Below are 20,167 nucleotides of genomic sequence, written 5' to 3' on the forward strand. Positions count from 1 at the left end.
TTTAGGGATTTGTTTATTATGTACTTCTTTTTGATTTTTACTTCTTGGTTTGTTTGTAATTTTGTATTATTGTAAGGCGCTGTGATCTCTGTAGAGCGCCATATAAGTATTCGTTAATAATAATAATAATAATTGGCAATAAAAAATGGACAAAAAATTATTTTTACTTTTGGAGTTCTGACCCCCCGAAGTTGGTCCTGGATGGAGGAAGTTGCATTTTGAGGGCACTGTATCTTTTAAAGTAAAAGAGTTATAAGTTTTCTGATGCCAGATTTGAATTCGACAGAAAAAAGTACCCCAGGATACATACTTTTCAAAGTTGTAGGGGTTAATTCCCTTTATGCATTTATGGACCTCCAAACATCGTCTTTCGCGTTGCGACACATTTTTTACGCTGATCCCCCTAAATTTCAAAGTAATGCCACGGGAAAACGAAATAGAGTATGAAGCTCAAATTTTCAGGACTTCACTTTCTCATCAATATCTACCACCACACAGAAAAAGAAAAAATTGAAGAGGTGCTGCGGTGCACATCCGTGGAGTTGACATGGAATAGCTCAGATATACTTTTGTAGGTCCTGTGGTTCTTGATTTAAGTGTAAAGAGGGCTGAAACAACAACACTTTTGTAAAACGTATATAACTTATTCATAACGATAAATCAAGCACGTTTTCACGTAATACACTGCAAAAGTACAGGAATGCTATATTTTACATGAAAAGTAGGTAGGCACATGTGCAATTAATTTCAAAATGTTCATTGTCTCTGCTCTGTTATTCGGTATAAGTCAGTGTTGTTGTTTTTGAATGAGGGTGTCCGTGTGCATATTATTTTTGATATGTTATAAATCAAATTAGAAACAAAATGGTCTTTCCGGATAGAATACCGAACACAAAATACGACCAATGACGTCAGTTTTAGCTAGGTAGGCTAGTCAATTCTTACTCCTTTTTTTAAATAGTTTCAAAAGGAAAACAATTAGCTATTCTTTTGAGGACTGGATGAAGGAACGCGTTTATTTTTAAGGAAAAATGTTCCAAAGACACAAAGGGCCAACGATGAAATGTTGCGCTCATGTGAACCATAGTAGAGAAAAACGAAATGTGCAGTGGAACAGTGGAGTAGCGTTAAACACGGAACAGTAGGGAATATGTGGAAGTATGGAATATGGGGAAATGAGCGGATGTGCTCCGTTTCAGTATTGCTTTAAATTTCATCATGTTCTTGGCCTTAATAGTCTTGAAATGTAGGCCTATAATCATCTTGATATATCATCTTCAATTGTAGCCCATAAGCCAATACGTCGTTTGCAGTCCTTTTCCCTGTAAAGATAAAAAATAACTTTACTTAGCTCAAAATACGCATTAGGCACAAAGAATTTTTAACACATTGTATTCAGCTTTTGTAGAGTGGATGTATGACTTAATTCCTTGATCATTGGCGTAGCCATCAAAGACGAAGTCATGGTATCCACAAAACATTAATGTGCTTTTCCTTTTCAATATGGCCATGTTGGCGGTGATGTTCGAAATACTACCCGGTTGGGCAGTGGGCACAGGTTGAGGAATTACCGTTGAATTGAAGGTTGAAGTGACGGTCAGATTTGAATGACGTCAAATCGACGTCTAACTCTAATCAACGTCAGTATATAGACGTCGAATGTGCGTCCGCATTTTCAACCTGATATTGGCCAAAATGCAACCGCATTTCGACTATATTTAGACCAGAATATCAACTTCATGTGGAAATGTAGTTGGCAACGGGTTATTGTTGCGTTGCCAGTGAAGATGGAGTCGATTTCAACCACATTTTGAAATCAAGTTTACTCGAATACCTACCTTCAGTTCTACATTTCCTCTCAGATCCATTTCAAATGCTTCAAATTTGGTCAGAATATCTTTTGTTTGGCTGCTGATATGAATCTTCATAGCTGAAAATGTTGCAAACACGGGAAAGGAACAATATATATTTATAGAATACCTGTATTCAATGTATTGTACCTCAATAATTATATGGTTTTGTATCTCCAGCGAATAAACTACTCTATCACATAGTAAAATGGAGTCGTCAACTTCAAGTTCTTTGTCTCTTCATCAATATTTTCTCTCAATTATGAACCGTTAATGTCCCCACGATCATTCGTCGACCATCTTCTGAGTTAAGCCCTGGTAAAATCAACCATTGGCGCCCAACGTGGGGCCTTGGACTCATCTATGATGGACTTGTTACGACCACGACCCAGATAACTGCATTCTTGGATGTATTATTATTGCATAAAACCTCATAATACCATTATAGGCGTAGATCCCGGGGATTGAGGGGGGGGTAAATCCTCCAATTTTGATAGGGTGGGATGGACCATGCAATCACCCTCCCCCCCCTCCCATGTTAACGCCTGTATATGAGTTTATGACCAACTTAACCTCATAATTGGCCATATTAACCTAAAAATTACAAATTGTGCGCGCTTAGCGCGAATTTATTCATAATTATTCAATAATGCACTGTCGGCCGGGGTGATCAGCAGCCTGGATAGAGAGAGTCTTGGAAGAAGGCTATAAACGTTATGCAATACAAAATATTTTTAACTGGCAAGAGTTTAACGAGTACTGAATTACAGTTCTGTAGGCCTTACTCTTTTCGCTAATCAACAAAATAGTGTATTGTGCGATGCATTACAATTCAAAACAATATTTCCAGACAACGAGAATTCATCTCTAACAGTGCAAACTGATGTTACCTTTGCCGTTCGATTCCATTCGGGATGCGGTGTTCACTGTGTCTCCGAATAAGCAGAACCTTGGCATCTTCAACCCAACTATTCCAGCTACACAGGGACCTGAAATATTTAATTATCAAGTACAAAGATATCACCAGCACACAGTTGAAGCTTTCGGGTATTGTTATTTCGTCCAAATCCATTTCGCCCGATCACCATTTCGCCCGATCACCATTTCGTGTAACCGCATTTGGTCCACTTGTGCCAATTATTACTGTTTGGTCCATTGCCACTTGACCAAATGGTGATGGTTCAAATGGCAAAGTAAATTTGGTCCAAGTAGCAATTGGACAAAGTGAAGTCAGTGAAAAGAAATGACAAATTGAACCAACTGATTATTATCATGGCCTACGCGTTTAGACTAGTACGGGTGCAGAACAAATTAGCGGGGATATACGAAGTGGCAATACGCACAATTTTCAGATACTATTTATTTTATCTAAATTTTGATATGGTACATTACATGGTAATTTTAGGAACTACAATATGTGTGAAAATATACCAGAGTGTACACCAGCCCGTAGCTGAAGTTTCCTGTCTGGTCTATGTTGTATTTTAAATGATGCTGCAGCTTTAAGGAGTGACAATGACATGGCTGCGATCTCCTTTGCATGGTTGTCTCCATTTGGTACGGGTAAACCAGACACCACCATATACGCATCACCGATAGTCTCCACCTAGAAAACACAAACAACGCCAAATATTTGGCAACATGGACCTTTATAGTAAGTTGATTCTACATCCAACACGTTGATGAGAGTTAACATTCACGTCATTGTATTTAGCGTGGGTCCCTGTTCAATTCCAGGCTGGTTGCTGGTTATAGTATAAAGGTTTCCTATTCCAAATAGCAAAACACATGATCCCTTTAAAATGGAGCGTTCCTTTTAGTTCGTTCAATTTTTGTCATTGTCATGCTTGTTATATTTAATGTTTAATGCAACGAAAACATAAGGGTCGTCGTGACTGTGTTAATTTAGAAGGAGCAAAAAGTGGTTTAACAAAAGAATATCATCCAAAACACCCACCCAGATAGAGTGAGAGAGAATTAACTACCTTGTAAACATCAAAGTTTCCAATAATTCCATCAAAACAAATGTATAAATCGTTCAGAAACGTGACGACCTATAAAACAATACAAGAATAGCATTTCAGTGGTCATTTTGTCATAGTTTTAACCGCAGACTACTACGGACCATGTATCAACAAAGTCCCCGTGCATTGTATGCTGTGAATTCTCGCATATTCATGAGGGCCGATTGTTCGATCGTGCCGTGTCTAACATCACGCCAGTGTTGCGTGCCTTCGCGATCACGCGATAGAGCATAAAAATACGCGGTAAGTGCGTAGCAGTTTTGCCTGTCGCATAGAACAATCGGCCCTCAATATCGGGTGATGCTGAGACTTTGACTGCTTGGGCGCGGTCTGTTATCTTTTTCGTCCATGGTTTTAACTTTTTTTCAATTCCACTCTATATTGAAGTAAGATGTATTTCAAAGCGTTCCTCATAATGTAGATATCCCATTAAAAACAGTGTGAGGCGAATATGATTACCCTTCGTCCGTCAGTTTTATAGAGTTGTACGGAAGTACGACTCACCAACACTGACTATTTAATACTGTTTTGCAGAAAAAATGGCAATATATTAAAATAACATACACAATAACATACATAAAAAGTATTAAAGATAATTGAATTTTCAAACGTTTCTCTCGTGCGAGAGCCACACAACTGCCATCCTCTTCGACGCTTTCTTGCTCGTGAAATGTTACCTGAAACTTTCGGGACATCCGAATAATAATGGTATGTACGAGTACAAATTGGTGGTCGTCGGAACAGAAGTTAGATCCTTACACAATCACCTTCGATGGTTTCCAGCAAAGTCAAAATAGTATAATTCCAGTTGAGAGATGACCTCTGCCCACTCATTTATAAGCGAATAAGAATAAACGACGATCTAGTTCACACGCAAAAAAAATTACCTGTAGTGGAGTACTCTCAGCAGAAAGAGATGTAAATTCAATAATATCACTGAAAAATATCGTGACACAATGAAAAGCTTCAGGCTCCACGGTTTCACCTCGCGTCAATTTATCTGCTACGGATCTGAAACAATAACAAAAATGCTATCAGATTTCAATATTATCAGTAAAGCGATATCGCTGTACATATCTTGTCAACTGAATAAGAGATACCAAGAATTTATCAACTTTATTTTTAAAAAAAACTATCATTTTAGTACTATGTTAACGTGCAAAAAGGAAATAGGACAACATTTACCACGTTTACTACCATGCCAGATGAACCGAATTTAATTTTAGAAACACTGTGGGTAAGTTCAATAGTTGCACTGTGAACATTTGGCAATTAAAACTTCTACATATGGCAGCTACACGTCTAGCACTAAACTGTCGATATTATTAAAGCCAGTGTTCTCCTTGCAATACAAACCGCGCAAAGTAGCGTAAGACATGTGTGAAAGCTTGCACAGTAACTTGGTAAGCACGAAGAAATCTAGTGGGTAAACCGTCTTAGCTAGCTAACAACAGTTATGTCTACGCGGGCACTACCTTCAAAGGTAGTATGATCTCCTCCTACAAGTTATTTACGATTGTCTGAATATGGTTGGAGTACAGCGTGAGCGCTTTAACAATAACACCCCCCCACACACACACACACACCCACACACACACCCACACACCCCCAACACGCAAGAACATTTACGAAATATCATGTATGTAACATGAAGTCACAAATTGAGTTTTACTTAGGTAACACTTCATATAGCAACGTTTCCGCTCTTTTCTTCTCTTCAAGGAATGCGGCAGTTCGTTCTTCAACAAGCGTCTCTAAATTGGTAGCATACTGTTCCATTCGGGACAAGAGATTGTCGACGATGTTCTTGCCACTTGTCTCCCTGTAAATAATAAGGTTATTGTGGATATTTGCAGGCGGATCATTTACGAACAGTTTCATTGTAACGTCTGTATAACAGCTGTTGTTACCATGGTTACGGCTGCTGTTGTTGTTGTCTTTACTATTGTTTTACTCTCTTAATGTAAAAAGGTGAAAAACTCACTCTCTATAAGAGTTGAGAATAGTGAAAATCGCAACACTTTTCAAAATTACTCATTAATTAAAGAGTAAAATCATTCCTTTATTTTAGGAGTGGTTTTCGCTATTTTAGGACTGATTTGTCACTTTTTGGAGTGCGATTTTTACTCCTCTTACTCTTTTAGAGAGTGAGTTTGTGTGACACTATTCCCTGTTCTTAATAAGATATCGACTGCTTAAAAATAGCATTATTGCTTCTTTGAGAAGCGGTAACTATGGCGCCCGCCATAGCTAACTTAATTTTCCACCTTGGTGTGTTAAATTGGGTTACATTAAGAGAGTGTTATTCTTGATCTTCTTGTAATTACAGTTGCATGGACATTTCTAAAATGGGCCATTTGAAACTAATTCACTGCTCTTGATAAGATAATGATTGAGAAACGGTAACTATGGCACCCGCCATAGTTAACTTAATTTTCCACCTTCGTGTGTTAAATATAGTTAGGCAAACTGTTTTACAACCGATCCCATTGTCTAAAATGGCAAAAGAACAGTCCGCTCGTCATACCTTTTATTTCGCAATAAATCATAACATGAAAGATTTACTACTTACTTTAAATTTGCTTTAAAGCAATCCGACATGATTAGAGGGGACATTTAGGCAAACTGTTTTTTCCCGAGGTATTGGCTAAACGGGCCTGGAGGGGTGACGGGTGATAGGCCCGTAACCAGTACCGAGGAAAATATAGTTACCCAATAGCCAATTACGAAAGAAAAATATAGTATATTTCCCCGATATAGACCATGTAGTATTGTTTTATTACACCGAACTTTGGCTATGGGGATGAAGTTGTCATATAGATAGGTAAAACTATCGCAAATTAATTGGCATGATTTGTGCATATTCGTGAGGTATAATAATGTCATCTACATGCTTTCGTAAAAAATACTTTACTTCATAAGTCGTTTAATCTCTGACATGAGCGCTCTCACTGTCGGTCTTTCATTCTGTTTTTCTGCCCAACACATCTCCATGATAGCTTTGATCTGAGGACTTGAAATGGCCTCTTCTGGAACATACGGTCGAAATGGCGGGGTCTCGCCTGCCTTCAGTTTGTCAACGATAGTTGTCACTATTAGCAAACACATAAGGATATGGATTATGGTGTGTTTCCTTTCAACTATATTCTTCTGAACATTCTCCCTATATAACGACATTATACTAAGGTGGCTTTATCGGCTACGGTGTCGTGCACAGAATTCCTTGACAATGATATAGGATGTGTGTATTGATGAGAAAACCTTACTTGCCATGTTATAATTTTTTCTAAAAAAGCGTTTTTGACTTACGCAATATTTTGTCATCTAAAAACCCCATTGAATTACTACAGGATTCCAGGATTTTATTTGCCCACTTAGGAAGGTGCTATGGCTACCAAACTTTCAGGGCTGGTAAATAAGATTACTATCTAAATTCTCTCGCCAGTTTTTTAATTGAGTGTTTCTATTTTAAGCTACAGTGTTTCTAACATTCCCTGAAATAAAAAAAAATTGAAATTTTCAAAGTAAACACTTGTTTCCAAACTTCCTGGCGAGGAAATTTAGATATTAAGCTTATTTACCATCCGTGAAAGTTTGGTAACCACAGCTTCTTCTTAAGTGGGCATTGTGAATAACAGTATTGAAACCAGGACTCTTGCAAAATATAAATAATGCAAACATAAAAGTGTTTAGAACACCAGCAATTTCAAAGTATGCTTGCACAAGTTATAGTTTACCTTCAACCCCATTCGTTCGTTCATTATCAAATGGCTCGCTTCTTGTCAGGATTTCTTGAATAATGATTCCGACTGAATAAATATCCCCCTCCTTGGACAATGGTAAGTCATATGTGCGAAGATATTCTGGCGCTATCCAAAGTTGTCCTGAGAGATAGAGAAGAAAAACAATGCTATTATTAATGTTCGTAGAATTTCCTTTAAGGTTAGCAACTATTTTTAACTGTTGCGATTTGGTAGTTCACAGCATCTTGCGAATGGTAGTGAGTCAGGATCGGACTTAACAACGTATTGGCTTACTACATTATTTGTGCTAATTATTCACATTTAATGTTCTGTTTTTTTACATGGATACATGAAAGGGGCGGTATTTGACGTTGTACGTAAGTTTGAAGACAATCCATATCCTAAACCAATAGGTTTACCCCCTTTAATAAATTTTTGGGCAGAAGGTAGAAGGTACCGAACTTTCAGTTGCGTTTGGAACAGCGTACTATATACTTCGTAACTTTATTGGTCAAGAGTCAATTGCTCGACGCTCGGCCACTGCGTGTAAATGCACAATAACAATATACCTGATAATTTTTGGTTTCGTTGCTCATTCGCAGCCTTTCGAAAGGTGTGCAGACCAAAATCAGTAAGCTTAAGTACAAAGCGGCTGTCAATAACGCAGTTTGATGAGCGTAGCCTGCCGTGATAATTCAATGTGCTGTAATGGAGGTACGATAAACCCTGGAAAAAAAACCCAAACAGTTTGATAGTAGTCTTATAATACATGTCATAGTTCCAAATTTGATCTAATTCCGAATGAAAGCACACGAAGCGTGGAGATGTTCCAAGTTTTCAATAGATGTGTTGACCTAATGCTTATATTTGGTGCGCTGTGATCTGTCATATGTAAAACTGCGCAAATGTTTGAGACCAAACTCTGGTCGAACACCAAACTGAAGTGAAAAAGGCAAATGATAAAAATATACACGCACTCAGAATTGTCAGCTTTTTCAGATCACTTCGACAGAGAATAATGTGATACACTGGCACGACTCCAAGATCTTTGGGCGGGAGCATAACAAAATGGGAAGCTAAATGGAAACATGGGTAAAAGGGAGAAGGAGAAAGACTTTTAACAGAAAGAGGGGATATTAATTTGGCATTACAATTCTGATGAATCTATGACAATTCGCCCAACATCCTACCTTTATCAAATCATAAATAAGGGAGTTCTTAAATGTCGCATCAAGCTTCAATGCCTCATTCTCCAAGATATCCTGAAAATTATGTATATGAAAATGTAAGATTGTTATTATATTGCTTTACATGCTTAAGTTCAATATTTATGCTTTATGGTAATTTGGTCTGAACGAGAAAGATATGAAAGAGGAGATAAAACGAATATAAGATACATAAATACATACATACATACATACATACATAAATAATTTGTAGACAGAAAGTTGACGAAACACACATACTTTAACTGGATCTCTAAAGATGCACTCCCGTGAAATATATAACATAAAATAAAACAAACGAAGACGGGAAACAGTTGTACAGCAAATTTTCGGTACTGGGCGTACCTTCTTCAGGCTTTATTACATACATACATACATACATACAAACGACGCTTAATATAGCGCATTTCCAAAATTGAGCAATGTGCTTTACATGCAACAAAACAACTTAATACAGATAGGTTTTTGAACTGGCTTTAAAGGCACTAACAGTGAGAGATGAGCGGACGGTTATAGGAAGGTCATTCAACCATTTGGGACCACAGACACTGAAAGCTCCATCGCTGAACCTCCTGTTGTATTTCGGAGTCGCGAGACGGTTAACATCCAGAGCTGAGCGGAGACCTTGTCTTAATGGTTTGTGAATTGTGATGCTATTTGTGAGATAGTCAGGAGCCAGGTTGTGAACAGTCTTGAAAACATACAGGAGAACTTTGAAAATGATGCGTTTGTTAACGGGCAACCAGTGAAGTATGTCTAATAAGATTGAAGCTGAGTGGCGACGAGGGAGTTGGAAGATTATGCGAGCTGCTTTGTTTTGCAGACGTTGAAGGCGTGTGATGTCACCAGCCTTGCATCCAGCGAGCAGTGCATTGGCGTAGTCCAATTTGGACAAAATAAGGGCTCTCATTGCACTGCTACAGGCATTTTGGTCAATGTAACGACGTATACGTGATATGTTCCACAAAATAAAATTCAGAGACTTGCAAAGAGCAGTTACATGAGATGACATGGTCAATGAAGTGTCAAAGGATACGCCTAGGTTCCTGATGGATGAAGATGGAACAATTTCAGGGGCTCCAATGCACAACGTAGTGCCAGACAGACGAGTTAAGTTATGTGGTGATGCTGCAATGAAGAATTTGGTTTTTGAATTGTTCAGTTTGAGCTTATTTAGTGTCATCCAAGAATGAATCTCTCTGACACAAGATGACAGTTTAAACAGAGCACATGCAGCATCATCAGGAACTTTGGGGTTGAAAACAAGGTATAATTGAACATCATCAGCGTATATGTGATACATTATACCGTAATGCCGAATGATGGTAGCAACATATTGGGAATAAGCTGTAAATGCCCTAGGACCAATAATTGATCCTTGTGGGACACCATAACACAGTCCAAAGACATCCGATATCGACCCACTTACATTAACTTGAAATGTACGATCAGTCATATACGACCTAAACCATTGAAGAGCTGTGCCTTTGATACCAAAGTGATGTTCAAACCTATGAAACAGAATGTCATGATCAATGGTATCAAAGGCAGCAGACAAATCTAACAGAATCAAGAAGGCAGATTGATTATCATCCAGGGCACGTGCGATGTCATCTTTTACTTTGAGCAGAGCAGTCTCTGTACTATGTTTGTGCTTGTACGCAGACTGGAAGATTTCATCAAGATCGTTCTGTTCAATTTGCTCATTAAACTGGGTGATCACTGCCTTCTCGATTATCTTTCCAATAAAACTTATATTGGAAACTGGCCTGTAATTTTGAAGGTCATTCCAATCAAGAGTTTTCTTAATTATGGGAGTTACAATGGCTCTTTTCAGTTCACATGGGAAAACTCCAAGTTCGAGAGACTTATTTACAATGTTTTTGATATACGGTACAACAATATCAATGTTTTCTTTTACCAGCCAAGTTGGCATACAATCAAGCAGACAGTTCTTATTAGCACAACCCGCGATTATTTCACGGACCTCAGTATCATTTAGTTCTTTAAATTTAAAGTTCTCTGTCAACCACAATAGTAACACTCATTTCAGCATTTGGCACAGAATTTACAGGATCATTTATCAATGCTACATCTTATTTTAGCAACCTTGTCAATAAAGTACTCTGCAAATTTGTTACACAGCTTATCTGGTGTATCAAAAGTGGGCAGTATTTTACCAGTCTTATTTAACAGAACGCATAGAGTCTTAAAAGTGTCCTTTGTATTTGAGTTGCAAAGTGAATCCTTGTAATACGTCTCTTTTGATTTCTCAATCATCTTCACAAGCTTCTCATGTTGTATCATGTAGGCATCCCTGTCAACTTGTAGATGACTCTTCCTCCATTTTCTTTCCAGCCTTCGTTGTTCACGCTTTACTTCTCTAATGTCATCGTTATACCACCGGGGTCGTGGACGAACAGTCCGAGACCTGGTACTTTGCGGGGCATGTTTATCTAACACAACTTCAGAAGAATGCGCGAAGATAAAGAGGAAGACGAAAAAGATATAGGAGGAGAAGAACAACAAGAAGAAGGACGAGAAGGAAGAAGTCGAGGGAGGACCATGAAGAGGAAGGATTCCACTATCAAAATATATAGAAAAGTTTTACCTGCAGACTGCCTTTGGGACAATATTCCCAAAAAACTGCAACGTTTGGAGCGTCTACGCATGCGCCAACGAATCTGACAATATTGCTGTGTTCAATATCACGCATCTATGCAATCGAGAAGATAGGAAACAAAATTTCAAGTTATTTTTTTTATTTGTTTGTTTATTAAGTGTTTGTTTGTTTTTGTTTAAGGCTTATATTTCAAGATAATGCTAACTATCCTCAGTTGGCACATGTATCATATTTGATTTGTTTAGGTTATTATAACCTCTTTGATTTGAGGTTAACGATATTTTAGTGTCTTTACCAAACAAGATGTCCGGTCTACAGAAGAACTTCGTTGACGTATTATTATTATTGCCGGTACTTCGCTACATTAGCCAAGTGTCCCCAAATTAAATTAAATTAAATTAAAGGGGCATTTCGTGAGTCACAGCCTCGCCCCCCCGCTTTAGCAAATAAAAGTTGATGATTTTTACACCACTGGATACCTCTGGCTACATAATGTTTATGTACCAAATATTTCTTGCAGATTAATTCGTTTAGCAAAAATATCGTTAAATTTGAATTTCGTTCTGGTGCACCAGAACGAAATTACAACACATTGTCTATGGAGCAGTGTAATACACATAATCATGCATAACTCGCAAACGCAAAATCGGAATCAACTGAAATTTTGGAAATAAGCTTTTTTCGTGGATATCTACTGAAAAATGTCATAAAAAGAGGATGCTAGGATCACGAAATACTCCTTTAAATTAAATTACTCAGGGCACATCACAAAGGGTAATGATAAAAATATCGCAATTTGTTTATGGGGATGAGGCTTTCGACCGGGTTAAGAACCTTTAATGACAATATAAGTATCCAATCTGGCATTATACTCACATGTTTTAACTCAACCAAGATGGTACGATTTAGTTCCACCTTAGTGTTAGAGAATCTTTTTAGAGCCACGATCCGCCCCTGAAAATGAAGAAATATGATTATGACAATATCGATTTACTTGCAAACTTACATACGAAAACAATAAAGTATACTTTTTATTTTGCAGCATTAATGATGATGATGAACAATGAAGTACTGTTTATTTTCCAGCATCAATGATGATGATATAAATGACGATGATAATGATGATGATGATGATGATGATGATGATGATGATGATGATGATGATGGTGATGATGATGATGATGATGATGATGATGATGATGATGATGAGTGATGATTCAGGTAAAGGATCTGGAGGAAGAAGACGGTTTCATTTGGCAGTATCAAATCTTACCTGATATTGTGCAACTTCAGCAAACAACTGTTTCCTTCCGTTAACTCCATCGTCAGAGGTCTCCTGTAATATTTTGGGTACACATACCAAACATTACCGACAGCTCGTGTCCACATTTAGTATTATGGGTATTGAAGAACTTAAATGTTAACTGAAGTCTATAAGCTTCGTACCTCTACATACCATGATCAGTGGGAAAATATAGGAAATGCCACGAGATGCGAGGTGCGGTCAAGATATGCTACTCGCATGGTAATGAATTTGGTCTCATTTGAAAGTTTGATCCTCAAAACATTACTGCAAAACTATTCGATTTTTGCATTCATGTATATGGGTAGGACACCCTGCAGAGGACGCCTACCTCCTTGAAATTACAGGTACTACCAGAAGTGAACACAGGTGACAGGGTTGCTCCCGACGGAAGTGAAAATGCAAATGAAATTTAACAATGTACAGTTGATGTAAATGGTAATGAATTCCTTGATATTCAACAGCAAGGAAATGGTCCTTCCAGTTCAAGGATGGAATGAGCGTCCTTGAAGATCATCCAAGGTCCAAAAGGCTTGTTGACGTCACCACTAATGGTATACGTGCTGGTACAGTGGCATTGATAACTGATGAAACTGTTTTCAACATAAATCCATTAACATTGGGTATTCAAGGGTGTTTTCTAGATGGGGTCCCAGAATGTTCATGCAAAAAAATGGATACTAGATGACATAACCAGGTCCACGCCTCCTGTACGCTAAGAATGAGAACCAAGACAAATTTCAACTATATTTGACTCAAGATTAAGACATTAATCACTGGAATTATGAATCCATTTAGTGGAAGCACCTGGATCTCCCACCCTAAGAAGATCATCACTTAGTCAATATAGGTCAATGTCTCTATTGCTGTTTACTGAGATTCAATCAGAGTCTTGATTACAGATCATTTTCCAAATTAAAGTATATTCCTAGGCATATATCATACACTAATTTGATTGGGAAAAAAATTGGGACAAGCCATCAAGTGAAGAAGGTTGATTGTAGGAATGTGACTGTTCTCGGAATCAGATAACAAAAACAAACATATTGTTGTCGAGGCATGACCTCAAGTTAGCGAACACTGAAAGCCAAACTGGAGTCTAGGTGACTCTAAATGTAGAGTCCAGCACTCTGCGACTGTATGTCTAAAATGGCTCCATATTGGGAGTCATTTGATTCCCTTGAAGAGTCATAAATTTCTTGACTCCGCTGAAGAGTCATTTGACTCCCAATATAGAGTAATTTTAGACATAGAGTCGCGTAGTGGCTGGTCTCTGCTCCTAGAGTAACCCAGACTCCATTAATAGAGTCATCCTGACTCCATTACAGGGTCACTCCGACTGACCGAAAAAAGACAAAATAATGATACACATAGATGTAAATCAAGATAAAAATTCAAAGTTTTGACCTACCGGAATAGGAGACTTTACTCTGAGTTTCACGCCATTTGCGATTGTCAGACGACAAGATGGAGACAATTTGGCTTGACCACTATCCCCTTGGAATGAGAGAATATACATTCCATGGTGTCAAGAGCCGAGCAATACAGAGTCTGACTCCCTTGACGACTCTGAATGTAGAGTCAATTGACCCCACAGGTAGAGTCAACTTACTCTCCTGTGATAATCAGGTGACTCCTTTGGAGAGTCAGTGCTAGTTTACTCCACTTATAGAGTCACTTCACTCCATTCTGGCTATCAGTGAACCCCATTTTATGATTTTAAGTCTCGCCTTCATAATATCAGGTTTGCTGGTGATCAATGCTTGTGAGCCTTCACTGAAGAGTGGCTCATGGACTAAACCGAATACTTCCATTTTGTTGACATAGAAGGTTTCAAGAAATTTGAGACGGGTGCCTTAAGGTATATTCAAGAGTGAGATGGAAAGAATTTGGCTGGTACTCTTTCAAGTACCTTGTTCTATATACGAACTTATTGACCGCCCCTCGTAATCATAACCTGTGGTTTGATCTCGGATGCTATATTTTTTTTCTTCCCTGTGGTTTCTCAATTGCCTTTCTCCTCTTTCACCCTCCCTCTTTCACGCCCTCACTTTCCCTTGCTTTTGAAATGGATATCCGTGATATAAAAAAAAAACTCCATTTGACTTTATTGAATAGGCCTATAACCATGATAACAAAATATAGCTTGTCGGCAAATCAAATCGGTACAAAGGAACAATGTGTTACGTAATCTATTGCCTATCTATGTTATTAAAGCTCTTTGATGAGTGCAACCTGCTTGTAGTGCAGCGTGATGTATGCAAATATTGTTTTAACCTATTACTATGTTGATTAATCAATCCAGGTCTTCATCCCTGTTCTTTGACATCTATGGTTCAATGTAGAAGTACCGCGATAAGGTACTAGTGCAGTGCAATATATTCAAAAAATGTTTTAACCTACAAGGTGTATGATGGAAAATCAAGCTGGTGCAGATGCATACGTCACTGCACGCAGTCCGGCTTGTATGAATACATATCCAGTTAATTGAATTAATCGAATGTCGAAAAAATACATTGTTGAAATTTTCTAGCACTCGAAGTACTTACCAGGGATATAGCGGATGCACGTGACTTAACCATACTTGGAAATGCAATATCACTCCACTTGATTCGCCACAACATATTCATTATTTCAGCATCGAGACGCATTTTCCTATAAGATGGAGTAATTGACACTGAATAACTCTCTGGTTAAGGGGACAAGAGACTCGAGTTGTCACTAAAATAAAATAACCTATAGCACTTTATATGTTCACTATAGCATTTTATTTAAAAAATTTGAAATAACCTCAAATTGGGACAACGGTCCTTTTTCCTTTTTTTGTCTTCCCAACTTGATTAATATCGATACTTAGGCAATAGAACCAAATTAGCTCGATATTTCGCTCGACCATCGATGCTTAGTGGATCCTTATTATCATTAATAAAATCTACTATTGACTATTGTTAATTGTCATATGAATCTGTGCATGTAATGATATTGACCAATACAAATTTACCAGTAATTCTGATTAATTAGTTGACAGTTCATTAATTACAAGCATCAAAGCAGCATCGAACAAATTTAGTTGTGGTGCCTTACCTGTAGATTAGTGCAATAATAAGTATTCCGATAATCAATACGCCTCCGATACAAATTGTTGCGATATTCAACACTGATAATGATTCTGACACAAAAAGATAATTTATTATTTTGGCAATAAATGTCATAGATTTCTTCCTAATGTTTGTCATACTTAGGTTTTTATTTGTTCTGCCGCCTTTTTATCTTCCTCTGCCCCTTCTTAACTTCTACTTCTTCCTCTTTTTCTTCTTCTTCGTCGTCGTGTTCCGCTTCTTCATCTGTCACTTAATTATTCGTTTTACGCTTCTTTATATTTATCTTAATTCTTCCCCATTTTAATCTTCTTCACCACCTTCTTTTTATTCTTTTTATTCTTTTTAATCTTCTTCTTCACCTTCTCGGGTACCTTCTCCATTATCTTCGTGGTGTTTTCTTCTTTGTTCATAATCATAACTATTTGAAAGAGCTCAGAAGATTCCACATATAATACCTTCAGAGTGACAAGCTGGATTCTCGTTGTAAAATCCACAAACGGGCACTGAGAGAGGTGGCTCCTCGACCCCAGCGGGCCATCTGATGTCACCAACTTTCTCCAGAGTACGTGTCGCTCCTTTGTAGTTGTACACCACCTGACATAAAGTAGCAGACAAATCAGCCGCCACATTTGACAGTATTTTACCCATCCCTCTTACATGTTAGTCTCATTTCCAAAGACATAGCTCAAAAGCTAACCTACATTTGGGTCGTATGAATTGTCGGTTTATGAGTTGACCAATTATATAATTCATTCAGAATGAATTGTTGCTTGACACAAGGTAAAAGACACAGTGCTATGGTAAACCAAATAAAATCTTTTCAAACCCCCAACCTTTTAATTGTTATTTTAATTTTGTGATATTATGTATCTTTTAGCACCTTTACGCAAGTTTGATAACATTTTTGGTATCATTTGCTTTGATTGGTTAATGATTGGTCAACTCATAGACCGTCACCCTGAGTATGTTGTTTGTGGCAGAAGAAATAGATTAATAGAAAGAAAGAAAGAAAGGAAGAAAGAAAGAAAGAAAGAAAGAAAGAAAGAAAGAAAGAAAGAAAGAAAGAAAGAAAGAAAGAAAGAAAGAAAGAAAGAAAGAAAGAAAGAAAGAAAGAAGAAAGAAAGAAAGAAAGAAAGAAAGAAAGAAAGAAAGAAAGAAAGAAAGAAAGAAAAATGGCGTACCAAATGTTAACACGTGGCCACTGACCCCAACTCAACCCATTTAAAGGTCAATATTATGAGCATACAAACATAATGAGGTCAAAGACCAGTGTCCTAGTACTAGTATGGATTACCTGGAATGTCCCTGCTTCTGTGTCTGTCATATCGAGCATTGAGAAATCCCCTTCGCGATCACCGTTAGGAGTGATGGTCACGTCACCATATACACCTGGAAAAAACCAGAATAATCAGTAATGATCTTGTAGAAAACTTTTCAACTACATATAGACCACAAAGCCAGTTTATGTATCCTTTAGCTCTGATTTTAAAAGTGCTCATTTGTTGAAATTGGTTGAGAATTAACAGAATACTCCGGCAATCACAACATTATGCCTTATACAGCCTGTCTCAAAAACAATTGTGCAAGTGAAAAGCGCCCTCTTTGGCAATTAGAAAATAGCGAACGTTGTGACATAATGCTTACATCAACGTCAAGGGCATAGTCTTAGCTCTCAAATGCCGTTTAGTCTGTTCAATTTTCTCTTTTTAATCTCGAGATATGCTTACTTAACAACGAAAGGGTAAAATCAAAATTGTGCCACTTTTACTAGGGAAGAGGGCTGTACATGTAAATCAATGATAGCATCAAGTTTATCAAGAGTTCCTTCGTGAAATCAAAAGAATGCATCAATTACACAACAATACAAAATTGTTTTCAGTGTTTTATCATGATAAAGGTATAATGATTCTCTTTTCCCTACTTACGACAAATTAAACGATAAATAAATATTTCACATTCTGCTGTAAAATTAAATACATGTCCAGGTCAATGATTTTACGATGGTAAATACTGTTCATTCAAGACATGTTAAAAGACAAACAAATATTGCACACTTATAGGTTAATGAACTTGACAAGTTCATGAAATTTGACAAATTAATGAAATTAGATAAAATAATGCACGCGCGCGTGCTGGTGTTGATGTGTCTAATGCACGAGCCCCGAAGGAGGGACTGCATTAGACGCATCAACATCAGCTATCATTGATTTACATGTACAGCCCTATTCCCTAGTAAAAGTGGCACAATTGTGGTTTTACCCTTTCGTTGTTAACTAAACATATCTCGAGATTAAAAAGAGAAAATTGAACAGAACAAACGGTATTTGAGAGCTAAGACTATGTCCTTGACGTTGATGTAAGCATCATGTCACTGTGGTGAGGGGGGTGATAGAGTTACGCAATCTAATGTTCAGATATCGGTAGGCCTATATTTTAAGCGAATAGATAGGTATAGCTATATATTTTACCTTCGTGCAAATTCATTGCTAAGTTTTAGGTAAAAGAAACTATGTTTTTGCTATGCAAAAAATGCGTATAGAGGTTGTAATATGGGTGGTTGTGAAGAAATTCCAACCAAATGGCCATTAATTCCGTATAGGAAAATAGACACTTGAGTTTCTCTATTTTTGAGAAACTTATAGAAAGCTAATTGTTTAAAGAGTGATAGAGTTACGCAATCTGCCGTTTGGTTATCAGTTAGGACTTTGCAGAGAAACATGACAAGATAGCTTTTTATTGTACCTGATTGAAATACCAAAAAGTATGTCAATATTTTGGTGCACTCTTAGCTATAATTTTTGCTTTTTGCAAAACATGCACATGGAGGCCGGATATGTGGTTTTATATTAAAAATCCACTCAGCCAAAATTATTCCTAAAATATATAGGAATATCGAATAGACACGAGAGGTTCTTTAAATATTTTAAGAAACTCGTTGGAAGCTATTGTAGGACGCGTTTCGATTAACTGTGATCAAATTAATTTGATCTATTTCGCGTCCTACAATAGCTTCCAACGAGTTTCTTAAAATATTCACGTTCACGCCAACATTTTAGACAGCGCGACCTTAGAGAATTGACACATTCCTCTCTCAATAATAAATTTATCACATCACTGGCCATCTGACCGTCAACATGACTTCAGCATCAGCTATACCAGTAGTAGTTACGACAGCGACTCGACCACCAAACCAAAAAGAAAAGAGGCAGTAGTTCCTGTGAAGAACGGCAAAATCACCAAGCCGAATAAACCAATCCTGAAAGCTCCTGAAGAAGTCTTCTAAGACCAAGAAGGACAAGAAGAAGAAACCAACGGCATGCAGAATATTCTGTGTTAGGGAGACATTTGAAATTTGTAGATATCCCAAAAATCAAATCAATTTTGCTTGACAGGGATACTACAATCTTTCTCTCTTTCTTTCTTTGCTTCTTTCTTTCGTTTTCTTTTCTTTCTTTTTCTTATTTCTCTCTTTGTTATTTCTTTCTTTCTTTCTCTCAGCCTTTCTTTCTTTCCTTCTTTTCTCAGCCTTTCTTTTTTTCTTTTTTCTTTCTTTCTTTTTTTCTTTTTCTTCCTTTCTTTCTTAATCTTTCTTTCTTTCTTTTCTTTCTTTCTTTCTTTCTTTCCTTCTTTCTTTCTTTCTTTCTTTCTTTCTTTCTTTCTTTCTTTCTTTCTTTCTTTCTTTCTTTCTTTCTTATAGCACGGGTTTATGACATTTCGTGACACTAGTTTTTGGTTAAACTGTCCGTGATTTCATTATTGTGACCTTTTCAAACATTATGCTTTTTACTGAGACCAGTAATTACTCCATTATATAAAATGCGCTTAAGCAACGCAACATAATGGATTTAATTAAATGGACTAAAAGTAGCATAATCATAAAGGCCTACTTATTGATTCACTATGAAGGCACTTAAATTATAGAGCCTACTCCTCAGTTTATACCAAATACAAACTTTATACCTATTGTACCAACTAGATTTTCATTATCATGATCATATGTAGGCCTATTAATAGGTCTACTCTTTTCTAATAAAGAAAATACATCAATTTTAATGAAATCAAAACCACTCATGCTTAATTTTCATAGTAGAACATGATTTCTGCCACTAAATATTAGCATAGGCCTACACAATGTCATAATAGACATTGCATTTGCCATTTTAGAGAAAAACTCTGTCACTAAAAATGGACCAAACTGCAAATGTCAAAAAGTTAGGCACTTTAGACCTAAGTTAATTAGGTATGCAGATCCATGTTTCTACTGTGAACAAATATACCAAAATACTAGGTGATCTTA

The 20,167-nt window shown here is 37.2% G+C and overlaps 1 protein-coding gene across 1 annotated transcript in view; it reads right to left on the reverse strand.

Annotated features, from left to right (window-relative positions):
* Window positions 1–781: 781 nt before the first annotated feature.
* Window positions 782–20,167, reverse strand: part of LOC140160043 (atrial natriuretic peptide receptor 1-like) — a 31,725-nt gene continuing 12,339 nt past the window's right edge. Inside the window, exons 5-21 of the mRNA XM_072183312.1 lie at window positions 17,165–17,259; window positions 16,326–16,464; window positions 14,199–14,266; window positions 12,740–12,802; window positions 12,343–12,420; window positions 11,455–11,559; window positions 8,808–8,879; window positions 8,187–8,343; window positions 7,612–7,758; window positions 6,789–6,966; window positions 5,547–5,696; window positions 4,762–4,885; window positions 3,836–3,904; window positions 3,282–3,456; window positions 2,741–2,839; window positions 1,839–1,930; window positions 782–1,322 (exon numbers count right to left, since the gene is read on the reverse strand). Coding sequence (XP_072039413.1) covers window positions 1,278–1,322; window positions 1,839–1,930; window positions 2,741–2,839; window positions 3,282–3,456; window positions 3,836–3,904; window positions 4,762–4,885; window positions 5,547–5,696; window positions 6,789–6,966; window positions 7,612–7,758; window positions 8,187–8,343; window positions 8,808–8,879; window positions 11,455–11,559; window positions 12,343–12,420; window positions 12,740–12,802; window positions 14,199–14,266; window positions 16,326–16,464; window positions 17,165–17,259 — 1,856 coding nt within the window. The 3' untranslated portion in view covers window positions 782–1,277. The remainder of the gene's footprint in view (window positions 1,323–1,838; window positions 1,931–2,740; window positions 2,840–3,281; window positions 3,457–3,835; window positions 3,905–4,761; window positions 4,886–5,546; window positions 5,697–6,788; window positions 6,967–7,611; window positions 7,759–8,186; window positions 8,344–8,807; window positions 8,880–11,454; window positions 11,560–12,342; window positions 12,421–12,739; window positions 12,803–14,198; window positions 14,267–16,325; window positions 16,465–17,164; window positions 17,260–20,167) is intronic.

Source organism: Amphiura filiformis, chromosome 9 (assembly GCF_039555335.1).
Source record: "Amphiura filiformis chromosome 9, Afil_fr2py, whole genome shotgun sequence".
NCBI classification, from domain to species: domain Eukaryota; kingdom Metazoa; phylum Echinodermata; class Ophiuroidea; order Amphilepidida; family Amphiuridae; genus Amphiura; species Amphiura filiformis.